Source organism: Triticum dicoccoides, chromosome 4B (assembly GCF_002162155.2).
Source record: "Triticum dicoccoides isolate Atlit2015 ecotype Zavitan chromosome 4B, WEW_v2.0, whole genome shotgun sequence".
NCBI classification, from domain to species: Eukaryota; Viridiplantae; Streptophyta; class Magnoliopsida; order Poales; family Poaceae; genus Triticum; species Triticum dicoccoides.
The window spans coordinates 681,463,612-681,477,115 of NC_041387.1; the positions used below are offsets into that span (position 1 = coordinate 681,463,612).

The window sequence follows — 13,504 nt, forward strand, 5'->3', positions numbered from 1 at the left end:
GACCAATGTATTCTTCATGCCGATGAGTCCTTTGGTCGGGGTAGAATGATCCTTCTGGAAGAAGAAGTATCGGTCTTTCTCCCCATGTTTGCCTCATTTCGAAGATTCCATAGTTCATATTTTTTCATATCCACCTCCCTTACAATCATCGTGTTAAAGTCTTTCTTCAACACCTTGGGGACCAGGTAGAAGATGATGATCTCCATGTCCGTCAGGTGAAACCTGAAACCCGGCGACAAATTCAGCTGTTGTTTCTACTGCTAAACTTGAAGGTGGCTTGCCATGGCGGAGGCTCTTTACGAAATGTGTGTTGGCGTGGAACCAATGTTGGGGGAAATGATAGATATGTGTATATCTGTGGAAGGAATTCAATGATATATAGAGATATAGGAGGGAGATGCTTAAATAGGACCGAATGCATGTACTGTCAAGATTCTTTCCGGAGAAGCTCTGACTTGGGCTTTGTTTAATTTGTTTTTATTTGCAGTGGATGGATGTATGCGAGCTAGCTAGATAGATAGACATACCGCCCTATCCTTTACAACTATATGGTGCTTCTCTTGCTGTGGGGGCCATGTCCATGTGGTGAAAAATGTCAGCTGTTTAAAAATATGAAAGTGCCATTTTTAGAGTGTTTATACAATTTAGGAAGGGTTCGCGTCATTTAAAAAATGTTTCAGACATTGAAAAAATGTATGTTACATTTAAAAAAAATAGTTCACTAGCTAGTCCAAAAATATTTTGTGACATTTTTAAAAAATTGGATGCAATGTAAAACAAAATGTTTGTCTAATGTAAAAATATGTAGACAGAATTTGGGAGCACCACACTAGCCATGATGGATGATCCAGCTCCGATGGTAAGCATCTGGTACACAGAAGTTGTAGGTAGCAGCAGAAGTGGCGCTAGTGACAGCAACACGTCATAGTCCGTGAGAGGAGCTAATGTACTGGATTCGAGGAAGCCCCAATGCTGCGCTGCCCCAATAGACATAAGATTGGGCAGGGCATATGATGGCATCACCATCCTCTTCTGTCCTGTGCTCTTTTGGAAAATTCTACAGACCACATAGTCCTCGTACGAACATCCATAAACTAAATTAGTTAGAATCAATTATTGTTACTAACTAGATATGTCTGTACTAGAGAATTCCTCAGTCATGAGTACTACTAGCCAAGGACTAAAAATACCTTGGAAGGCACATTAATGGTGGTGGCTTCGACGATGTCGGTGGGCAAGTCGGGTGGACCAGTGTCTTCTTCATGCCGATGAGGCCTTTGGTCGGGGTAGAACGATCTCCTTTTTTCTTTCCGGTAGCCTTCCAATAGCCAGCGTTCATGGCCCAGTTGGTCTGTATCCCGCTGGGGGTACTTGAGGTTCTACTGGGAGAAGTATAGCTCTTCTCCCCATGTTTACCTCATTTGGGAGACTCCATAGCTCGTATTTTTCATATCCACCGCCCTTACCATTGTCATGTCGAAGGGTTTCTTCAACAGCTTGGGGACCAGGTAGAAGATGATGATATCCATGTCCGTCGGGTGAAACCTGAAACCCGGCGGCAAATTCCGCTGTTGTTTCTGCTGTTGAACTTGAATGTGGCTTGCCATGGCGGAGGATCTTCGGGAAAAGTGTTCGTACAATTCACAAAACGTTCTCGCGGTTTCAAAAATGTTTCATATATTCAAAAAATGTATGTTACATTTTAAAAAATGTTCTCTAGTCCAATTTTTTTTGAGATTTAAAAAAATTGGATTCAATGTAAAACAAAATGTTTGTCTAATGCAAAAATATGTACACTGAAGTAGGGACCACCACACTACCCATCATGGATGATCCGGCTCCGATGGCAAGCATCCAGTACACAGAAGTTGCAGGTAGCAGCGGCGGTGGCGCCAGTGACAACAACATGTCATAGTCCATGAGAGGAGCCAATGTACTGGATTCGAGGAAGCCCCGATGCTACGCTGCCCCAATGGACATAAGACTGGGCGGGGCATATGATGGCATCACCATCTTCTTCAGTGCAGTGCTCTTATGCAAAAATTTGCATACCACAAAGTCGTCCTACAAACATACATAACTAAATTAGTTAAAATTAATAATTTCACTAGCTAGATATGTTTGTACAAGAGAATTCATTAGTCATGAGTACCACTAGTCAAGGACTAAAGATACCTTGGAAGACACATTAATGGTGGCGGCTTCAATGATGTCGGTGGGCAAGTCGGGTGCCGGCTACTTGACGATCTCGATTCTACACTCATACATGATCCAGTTTATCTTCTTCCCGCTAGGGGCCCCGCCCTTGTAGAAGATGAATGTATTCTTCATGCCAATGAGAGTTTTGGTTGGCGGTAGAATGATCACCTTGTCCTTTCCGGTAGCCTTCCAATAGCCAGCGTTCATGGCCCGGTTGGTATGTATCCCGGTGGGGTACTTCAGGTCCTTCTGGCAGGAGAAGTATTGCTCCTTCTCCCCATGTTTACCTCATTTGGGATATTCCATGGCTTGTATAACCTTCCCGACCACGTCGTGTCGAAGGCTTTCTTCAGAACCTTGGGGACTAGCTAGAAAATGGTGATCTCCATGTCAGTCATGTGAAACCTGAACCCCGGCGGCAGATTCATATTTTGTTTTTGCTGCTGAACATGAAGGTGGCTTGCCATGGCGAAGGCTCTTTGGGAAATGTCTGTTGGGGTGGAATAAATATTGGGGGCAACGATAGTGATGTGTCTATCTATGGAAGCAATTCAATGATATATAGAGATATAGGAGGGACATGCTTAAATAGGACCAAATGCATGTACTGGCAAGATACTTTCCAGAGAAGCATTGACACTATGTTTAATTTATTTTTATTTAGAGTGGATGGATGTATGTGAGCTAGCTAGATAGATAGACATGCCTCCCTATCCTTTACAACTATATGCTGCTTCTCTTGCTGTTGGGGCCATATCCAGGTGGTGAAAAATGTCACGTGTTTAAAAAAATGTAAGTGCCATTTTTAAAAGTGTTTGTACAATTCACGAAATGTGCGCGCGATTTCAAAAATGTTTCATATATTCAAAAAATGTATGTTACATTAAAAAAATGTCACTAGTCCAAAAATGTTTTTGTGAGATTTTAAAAAATTTGGATGCAATGTAAAACCAAATGTTTGTCTAATGTAAAAATATATACACAGAAGTAGGGAGCTCCACACTACCCATCATGGATGATCCGGCTCCAATGGCAAGCATCTGGTACACAGAAGTTGTAGATAGTAGCGGCGGTGGCGCCAGTGACAACAACACGTCGTAGTTCTTGAGAGGAGCCAATGTACTGGATTCGAGGAAGTCCTGATGCTGCCCTGCCCCAATGGATATAAGACTGGGTGGGGCATATGATGGCATCACCATCTTCTTTAGTCCAGTGCTCTTATGCAAAATTCTGCAGACCACAAAGTCGTCCTACAAACATACATAACTAAATTAGTTAAAATTAATAATTTTCACTAGCTAGATATGTCTGTACAAGAGAATTCATCAGTCATGAGTACTACTAGTAAAGGACTAAAAATACCTTGGAAGACACATTAATGGTGGCGGCTTCAATGATGTCGGTGGGCAAGTCGGGTGCCGACTGCATGCCGATCTCGATTCTACACTCGTACATGATCCAGTTTATCTTCTCCCAGCTAGGGGCCCTGCCCCTTGTAGAAGATCAGTGTGTTATTCATTTCGATGAGACTTTTGGTTGGCGGTAGAATGATCTCCTTGTCCTTTCTGGTAGCCTTCCAATAGCCAGCGTTCATGGCCCGGTTGGTATGTATCCCGGTGGGGTACTTCAGGTCCTTCTGGCAGAAGAAGTATTGCTCATTCTCCCCATGTTTACCTCATTTGGGATGTTCCATGGCTTGTATTTTTCAGATCCACCTTCCCGACCACCATCGTGTCGAAGGCTTTCTTCAGAACCTTGGGGACCAGGTAGAAGATGATGATCTCCATGTCCGTCAGGGGAAACCTGAACCCCGTGTGCAGATTCAGCTTTATTTCTGCTGCTGAACTTGAAGCTGGCTTGCCATGGCGAAGGCTCGTTGGGAAATGTCTGCTGGGGTGGAATAAATGTTGGGTGCAACGATAGAGATGTATCTATCTATGGAAGGAATTCAATGATATATAGAGATATAGGAGGGAGATGCTTAAATAGGACGAAATGCATGTACTGGTAAGATACTTTCCAGAGAAGCTTTGACGTTGTCTGGTGGGAAAGTTGGGTGCCAACTGCTTGCTGCTCTCGATTCTACACTTGTACATGATCCAGTTTGTCTTCTCCCTTCTAGGGGCCTTGCCCTTGTAGAAGATCAATGTCTTCTTCATGCCGATGAGACTTCTGGTTGGTGGTAGAATGATCTCCTTGTCCTTTTCGGTAGCCTTCCAATAGCTAGCGTTCATGTCCCGGTTGGTATGTATCCCGGTGGGGTACTTCAGGTCTTCTGGAAGAACAAGAATTGCTCCTTCTCCCCATGTCTAACTCATTTGGGAGATTCCATGGCTTGTATTTTTCAGGTCCACCTCCCCGACCACCGTCGTGTCGAAGGCTTTCTTCAAGAACCTTAGGCACCAGGTAGAAGATGATGATCTCCATGTCCGTCGGGTGAAACCTGAGACCTGGCGGCAGATTCAGCTTTTGTTTCTGCTGCTGAACTTGAAGGTGGATTGCCATGGCGAAGGCTCTTTGGGAAATGTCTGCTGGGGTGGAATAAATTTTGGGGGCAACGATAAAGATGTGTCTATCTATGGAAGCAATTCAGTGATATATAGAGATATAGGAGGGAGATGCTTAAATAGGACCAAATGCATGTACTAGCAAGATACTTTCCTGAGAAGCTTTGTCGCGATGTTTAATTTCTTTTTATTTGCATTGGATGGATGTATGCGAGCTAGCTAGATAGATAGACATGCCTCCCTATCCTTTACAACTATATGCTGCTTCTCTTGCCATGGGGGGCATGTCCTGGTGGTGAAAGATGTCACGTATTCAATAAAATGTAAGTGCCATTTTTAAAAGTGTTTGTACAATTTACGAAAGGTTCGCGCGATTCAACAAATGTTTCATATATTCAAAAAATGTATGTTAAATCTAAAAAATGTTCACTAGTCCAAAAATGTTTTTGTGACATTTAAAAAATTGGATGCAATCTAAAACAAAATGTTTGTTTAATGTAAAAATATTTAAACATAAGTTGGGAGCACCACACTATCCATCATGGATGATCCGGCTCCGATGGCAAGCATCTGGTACACAGAAGTTGCAGGTAGCAGCCGCGGTGGCGACAGTGACAACAAGACATCATAGTCCATGAGAGGACCCAATGTACTGGATTCGAGGAAGCCCCGATGCTGCGTTGCCCCAATGGACATAAGAATGGGCGGGGCATATGATGGCATCACCATCTTCTTTAGTCCAGTGCTCTTATGCAAAATTCTGCAGACCACAAAGTCGTCCTACAAACATACATAACTAAATTAGTTAAAATTAATAATTTTCACTAGCTAGATATGTCTGTACAAGAGAATTCATCAGTCATGAGTACTACTAGTAAAGGACTAAAAATACCTTGGAAGACACATTAATGGTGGCGGCTTCAATGATGTCGGTGGGCAAGTCGGGTGCCGACTGCATGCCGATCTCGATTCTACACTCGTACATGATCCAGTTTATCTTCTCCCAGCTAGGGGCCCTGCCCCTTGTAGAAGATCAGTGTGTTATTCATTTCGATGAGACTTTTGGTTGGCGGTAGAATGATCTCCTTGTCCTTTCTGGTAGCCTTCCAATAGCCAGCGTTCATGGCCCGGTTGGTATGTATCCCGGTGGGGTACTTCAGGTCCTTCTGGCAGAAGAAGTATTGCTCATTCTCCCCATGTTTACCTCATTTGGGATGTTCCATGGCTTGTATTTTTCAGATCCACCTTCCCGACCACCATCGTGTCGAAGGCTTTCTTCAGAACCTTGGGGACCAGGTAGAAGATGATGATCTCCATGTCCGTCAGGGGAAACCTGAACCCCGTGTGCAGATTCAGCTTTATTTCTGCTGCTGAACTTGAAGCTGGCTTGCCATGGCGAAGGCTCGTTGGGAAATGTCTGCTGGGGTGGAATAAATGTTGGGTGCAACGATAGAGATGTATCTATCTATGGAAGGAATTCAATGATATATAGAGATATAGGAGGGAGATGCTTAAATAGGACGAAATGCATGTACTGGTAAGATACTTTCCAGAGAAGCTTTGACGTTGTCTGGTGGGAAAGTTGGGTGCCAACTGCTTGCTGCTCTCGATTCTACACTTGTACATGATCCAGTTTGTCTTCTCCCTTCTAGGGGCCTTGCCCTTGTAGAAGATCAATGTCTTCTTCATGCCGATGAGACTTCTGGTTGGTGGTAGAATGATCTCCTTGTCCTTTTCGGTAGCCTTCCAATAGCTAGCGTTCATGTCCCGGTTGGTATGTATCCCGGTGGGGTACTTCAGGTCTTCTGGAAGAACAAGAATTGCTCCTTCTCCCCATGTCTAACTCATTTGGGAGATTCCATGGCTTGTATTTTTCAGGTCCACCTCCCCGACCACCGTCGTGTCGAAGGCTTTCTTCAAGAACCTTAGGCACCAGGTAGAAGATGATGATCTCCATGTCCGTCGGGTGAAACCTGAGACCTGGTGGCAGATTCAGCTTTTGTTTCTGCTGCTGAACTTGAAGGTGGATTGCCATGGCGAAGGCTCTTTGGGAAATGTCTGCTGGGGTGGAATAAATTTTGGGGGCAACGATAAAGATGTGTCTATCTATGGAAGCAATTCAGTGATATATAGAGATATAGGAGGGAGATGCTTAAATAGGACCAAATGCATGTACTAGCAAGATACTTTCCTGAGAAGCTTTGTCGCGATGTTTAATTTCTTTTTATTTGCATTGGATGGATGTATGCGAGCTAGCTAGATAGATAGACATGCCTCCCTATCCTTTACAACTATATGCTGCTTCTCTTGCCATGGGGGGCATGTCCTGGTGGTGAAAGATGTCATGTATTCAATAAAATGTAAGTGCCATTTTTAAAAGTGTTTGTACAATTTACGAAAGGTTCGCGCGATTCAACAAATGTTTCATATATTCAAAAAATGTATGTTAAATCTAAAAAATGTTCACTAGTCCAAAAATGTTTTTGTGACATTTAAAAAATTGGATGCAATCTAAAACAAAATGTTTGTTTAATGTAAAAATATTTAAACATAAGTTGGGAGCACCACACTATCCATCATGGATGATCCGGCTCCGATGGCAAGCATCTGGTACACAGAAGTTGCAGGTAGCAGCCGCGGTGGCGACAGTGACAACAAGACATCATAGTCCATGAGAGGACCCAATGTACTGGATTCGAGGAAGCCCCGATGCTGCGTTGCCCCAATGGACATAAGAATGGGCGGGGCATATGATGGCATCACCATCTTGTTCAGTTTTGTGCTATTATGGAAAATTCTGCAGACCACAAAGTCGTCCTACCAACATACTACATAAACTAAATTAGTTAAATTAACAATTGTTACTATCTAGATATGTTTGTACAAGAGAATTCATCAATCATGAGTACTACTAGTCTAGGACTAAAAATACCTTGGAAGACACATTAATGGTGGCGGCTTCAACGATGTCGGTGGGAAAGTCGGGTGCCGACTGCTTGCCGATCTTGATTCTACACTCGTACACTATCTAGTTTATCTTCTCCCCTCTAGGGGCCCTACCCTTGTAGAAGATCAGTGTCTTCTTCATGCCGATGAGACTTTTGGTTGGCGGTAGAATGATATCCTTGTCCTTTTCATTAGCCTTCCAATAGCCAGCGTTCATGGCCAGCTTGGTCTGTATCCCGGTGGGTTTCATCTGGTCCTTCTGGTAGAAGAAGTATCGCTCCTTCTCCCCATGTTTACCTCATTTGGGAGATTCCATGACTTGTATTTTTTAGATCCACCTCCCTGACCACCGTCATGTTGAAGGCTTTCTTCAGAACCTTAGGAAGCAGGTAGAAGATGATCATATCCATGTCCATCGGGCGAAACCTAAACCCCGGCGGCAGATTCAGCTTTTGTTTCTGCTGTTGAACTTGAAGGTGGCTTGCCATGGCGAAGCCTCTTTGGGAAATGTCTGCTGGGGTGGAATGAATGTTGGGGGCAATGATAGAGATGTGTCTATCTATGAACGAAATTCAATGATATATAGAGATATAGGAGGGTGAAACGATCGAGAATAGTTGTCTAGAGGGGGGTGATTATACCCTCAACAAACAAAAGTAGCAGTGTTTATATTCTTCAAGTTGAGGTGGAGATTTGGCACAATTTTAGGCATTCCCAATACATTTCAAGCAAGCATGGCAAGACTATAAGTAGCGGAAAGAGTAAAGCATGCTAGTTCCATGAAAGTAAAGGGACTGGATTGGAGTGTGTAAACGCAATGAAGACGGGAGATTTTTTGCGTGGTTCCGATAGGTGGTGCTATCGTACATCCATGTTGATGGAGACTTCAACCCACGAAGGGTAACGGTTGCGCGAGTCCATGGAGGGCAAAGTAGGTGATCTCCTTGTACTTACAAACTCCTTGGTTCAACTCCACAATCTTGTCGGAGGCTCCCAAGTGACACCTAACCAATCTAGGAGACACCACTCTCCAAAAGGTAATAGATGGTGTCTTGATGATGAACTCCTTGCTCTTGTGCTTCAAATGATAGTCTGCCCAACACTTAACTCTCTCTCACAGGTTTGGCTATGGTGGAAAAAAGATTTGAGTGGATAGAAACTTCAGGAAGGCTAGAGATCAAGATTCTTGTGGTTGGATTGGAACGTCTTGGACTCAACACATGAGTAGGTGGTTCACTATCAAAAAAATGAGTAGTGGAAGTGTAGGCACGTTCTGATGGCTCTCTCACAAATGGAGAAGGGGGTGGAGGGGTATATATAGCCTCCACACAAAATCCAACCATTACACACATTTGATCCAACTCGGTCAGACCGAATAGAAGAACTCGGTGAGACCGATTCAGTTCAAAATGTGAATGTTAGGAATCTCGGTGGGACCGGTGCGATCAACTCGGTGGGACCAACATGCTAGGGCTAGGGCAAAACCTCATCTTGGTGAGACCGATTGCATAAACTCGGTGAGACCGATTTCAGCAATGATCAAACAGAGAGTTGGTCAAGCAAACTCGGTGGGACCGATTGCATATTTTGGTGAGACTGAAATAATTACAATAGGTAACAGAGAGTTTGGAACGCCATCTCGATGGGATCGAGATCTGTATCGTTGTGACCGAATTGTCTAGGTTTTTTTTGCAGTGGCTATGTCAAGAGAACTCGGTGGCGCCGGATAGATCAAATTGGTGGGGCCGAGTTTGACTTTAGGTTTTGGACATATGTGGAAATGAGAAAGTGGCTGAGGATTTTGGAGCAATGTCACTAAGCACTTTGAGCAAGTAGACCATTAAGCAACACCTCATGCCCTTTTAATAGTATTGGCTTTCCTATGGACTCAATGTGATCTTGGATCACTAAAATGAAAATCAAGAGTCTTGAGCCTCTGCCAATCTTTGTGCTTAGCATTTTGAAGGAGTTCCACATCCTCCTGTCCTTGCCATGCCACTGTTGAACTCATCTGAAATGTACTCGATAAAAGTATTAGTCCAACAAGAGATATGTTGTCATTAGTTACCAAAATCACCCAGGGAGCACTTATGCTTTCAATCTCCTGCTTTTTGGTAATTGATGACAACATACATCAAAGCTTTTAGATAAAAATATGAATAGTAACAAGTAAAGCTTTGGAAGGTTATGTAACATGCATAAGCTCCCCCTACATGTATGGAAACGTGTAAAGATGGAATATAAGAACATGTGAATGCATAAGCATGTCAGAGTAGGCAATGAGTTACATGTATCTTGGCTATATGCATCAGAGCAAATGATGTAGATAAAAGGAAGTGTACCTTCATGTTCATGAATCCTTCTTGCAACAATATGTTCATTAGGAAGAGATCATCATGCACATGAGTGTGATGCATATACTTACCTTGTGGTCTTGAGCTGGCTTTGGAAGAGCTGAGCTTTATAAAACAAAGTTAGATAACACAAGAACACTGTAAATAAAGCAAGTTCAGGAAACCACAAGAGTACCAAGACTGGGATGACATGTAATGAGTGAGTACTTAGTACTCCATTTGTATATAGACATGTCCCCAAAGATTAAAGATATGCATTGAATTCCAAAGATTTTCTTCCCTTAGATATGAACTCTTTCTCCCCCTGAATTTGATACTGGATAATGGGAGAAGGTAGGGTAAGAGAAAATCAGAGCAAGAAACATTAAAGCAAGAAATGGTACAATCAACTATATTAACATGTCTTTCCCCTCTTAAAGACATGTGACTTCTCTCCTCTATTTTTTAACAAGCATCTGGGGAAGCTAAGATGTGCTTTCTCTCCCATGTGATAAGCTTTGATGGGCTCTCTCTCCCCCTTTGACATCAATTTCCAAGAAGGGAACTTCTGGAGTATGAGTCAATTAGGTTTGGTCCTTGAGACACATTACAAAGCAGCATGTTGTATATGATGCGGGTAGAGGATAAGAATCATTGAGTGGAGCTGGAAAGATGTGGAAAATGCAATGGCAAAAAGTTTTCTTCAGCAATGAAATCGGTGACACCGAGTTGTTTTCATCGGCAACTCCAAGATATCAGAGCCACTGAGAGTGCGCATAGGTTGGAACGATCTAGTCCTTTTCCATTGAACCAATGAACTCTATACAAGGAACCCTTGTAATTTGGTCTAGCCGATTTGCTGGACTCGGTGTGTCTGAGTTCAGTGTAGAGGAAAAATCTTGTCAACTCAGCTCACTAGGCAATTGAAATTTCACAAAGATTTGCAAGGAATTTACTAAAAGATTTGCAATGAATTAGATAAGGAAACACATAAAAGAAAATAGATCTAGATGAAGTTTTTTTTTGATAAAAGGAAACACAAAGACATGAACAAAGAAAAAATAAGGAACATAGAAACATTAGATAACTTCCTCTAGAAGGGGTCGGCGACAAAGTCACCTATGTTAGAGTATATTGACTTAGGAGTCAAGCGAGGTCACTTGGTCATACTCATCGTTTAAGCTCAAAATGGGGTTACCATTTTTCATTTAAGAACTTTGATGTATTCACATCTCGTTGAGTTTCTTTGAATCATGTCTTGGATCAAAGCTTCTCTAAGATGGGAATAACATACCTTGGGTTGTGTTGATCTTGGTCATGTAGTTGAACTTCTGTTGGATGCTCAAGGTTGATGTAGTCCATCAAAAGTTGAGAGATCCACTTGTAGTTTGAGTTCATGTTCCTACATGGGTTAGTCTTGCAAGGAAGAGCTCTTGTGTATTCAAAATGACAATCATGAAACTTGATACCAAATGAAATTTGATATGTAGAAATTGTCAAAGGATATGTTGAGTGGGCTTATCCTTCCTTGTATTCCACAACCATATAGTAGAAACTTGGTTATGGAGATTTCTCAAGATGTGAGTAACTTGCAATCTCATGGATTTGGGCTCATCCAATTACCTACAAGGGTTAGATAACATGCAAGGGTACAAGTATAGATCCAAGACATATGATCACCATCTTAAGAAAAATATCAAGGATTAGTCATAGAAAGGGTCATGCCTTGCATGCATATAGATGGAGTTCCTACTCCAAATTTGAGGCATCAATGATGTTCAATTCACCTCTCAAATGGCAAAACACTTTCTCATCAAGCGGTTTGGTGAATATATGCACCAATTGCTTATCGGTACAAACATGCTTAAGATTGATGTCTCCTTTAGCAACATAATCCCAAATGAACTAATGACGAACTGCGATATGCTTAGTCCGAGAATGTTGCACGGCCTTGTGAGCAATCTTAATAGCACTTTCATTATCACAAAGCAGTGGAACATGTTTCACATGTATCCCATAATCCTTAAGGGTTTGGATCATCCAAAGTAATTGAGCACAACATTTTCCGTCAGCAATGTATTCTGCTTTGGTGGTGGATAAGGATACCGAGTTTTGTTTCTTGGAGGACCAAGATACAAGAGATCTACCAAGAAATTGACAAGTACCCAAAGTGGACTTTCTATCAACCTTGTCTCCGGCATAGTCCGAGTCGGAGTAGCTAACAAGATCAAAAGAAGACCTCTTAGGATACCAAATGCCAAAGTTTGGTTTGTGAATTAAGTATCTCACTATCCTTTTCACAGCCTTAAGATGAAATTATTTAGGCGGCGCTTCATATCGTGCACACATGCACACACTTAGCATAATATCGGGACGGGAGGCACATAGATACAACAATGAACCAATCATAGAGCGGTAAACCTTTTGGTCAACCGATTTTCCATCCTTAGTCAATTCAAGATGTCCACTAGTAGGCATGGGTGTTTTCATACCTTTGCTTTCTTGCATATTTAACTTCTTGAATAAGTCCTTGGTATACTTTGTTTGGGAAACAAAGGTACCCTCCTTAGTTTGCTTGATTTGCAAACCAAGAAAGAATTTGACTTCACTCATCATAGACATCTCAAACTTCTCCGACATTAGCCTTCCAAACTTTTCACTAAAATGAGGGTTAGTTGAACCAAATATGATTCATCCACATAAATTTGGCACACAAATAATTCACCATTAACCCTTTTATTAAAAAGTGTAGAATCAACTTTCCCAATTTCGAAGCCTTTTTCAATAAGAAACTTAGTCAAGCATTTGTGCCATGCTCTAGGAGCTTGTTTAAGACCATAAAGGGCTTTGTGAAGTTTGTAAACATGAGAGGGATTAACAAAGCCTAGAGGTTGTTTGACATAAACTTACTCCTCAATTTCACCATTTAGAAAAGCAATTTTTATGTCCATTTGATATAAAGTAATGTCATGATGATTGGCATAAGCAAGTAAGATGCGTATGGACTCAAGTCTAGCAACAGGGGCATATGTCTCACCATAGTCCATACCTCCGACTTGAGTGTATCCTTGAGCAACGAGACGAGCCTTGTTGCGTACAACTTGTCCATCTTCATCTTGCTTGTTCCGAAACACCCATTTGGTTCCAATGACATTGTGCTTCTCATCGGGATTTTCAACCAACATCCATACTTTGTTCCTCTCGAAATTGTGTAGCTCTTCATGCATAGTGTTCACCCAATCCGGATCATCCAGAGCTTCTTCAACCTTCATGGGTTCAATACTAGAAATGAATGAATAGTGTTCACAAAAGTTAGCCAAATGAGTTTTAGAGCGAGTAATTCTCTCAGTTTGAATATCATCGAAGATTTGTTCGACGGGATGATCTCTTGTGACTCTTGCTCAAACTCGTGAGAGCTTTTGTTTGGGTCGGGGTGGAACATCCTCTTCATTGTGTTGTTTTTCCTCTTGTCTTTCTTCATTGTCCTTGGCGTTGTTGTTCTCTTGTGGAGGTCGAGAG

The 13,504-nt window shown here is 42.2% G+C and overlaps 1 protein-coding gene and 5 pseudogenes across 1 annotated transcript in view; all 6 read right to left on the reverse strand.

Moving 5' to 3' along the window:
* LOC119293102 overlaps positions 1–206 on the reverse strand; it is a 1,159-nt gene extending 953 nt beyond the window's left edge. The window contains exon 1 of the mRNA XM_037571677.1: positions 144–206. Coding sequence (XP_037427574.1) covers positions 144–206 — 63 coding nt within the window. The remainder of the gene's footprint in view (positions 1–143) is intronic.
* A 583-nt stretch (positions 207–789) lies between these two features.
* LOC119293103 lies at positions 790–1,607 on the reverse strand (annotated as a pseudogene).
* A 169-nt stretch (positions 1,608–1,776) lies between these two features.
* LOC119293104 lies at positions 1,777–2,666 on the reverse strand (annotated as a pseudogene).
* Positions 2,667–3,161: 495 nt separating this feature from the next.
* LOC119293106 lies at positions 3,162–4,704 on the reverse strand (annotated as a pseudogene).
* Positions 4,705–5,213: 509 nt separating this feature from the next.
* Positions 5,214–6,741, reverse strand: LOC119293107 (annotated as a pseudogene).
* Positions 6,742–7,250: 509 nt separating this feature from the next.
* LOC119293108 lies at positions 7,251–8,140 on the reverse strand (annotated as a pseudogene).
* Positions 8,141–13,504: the final 5,364 nt, after the last annotated feature.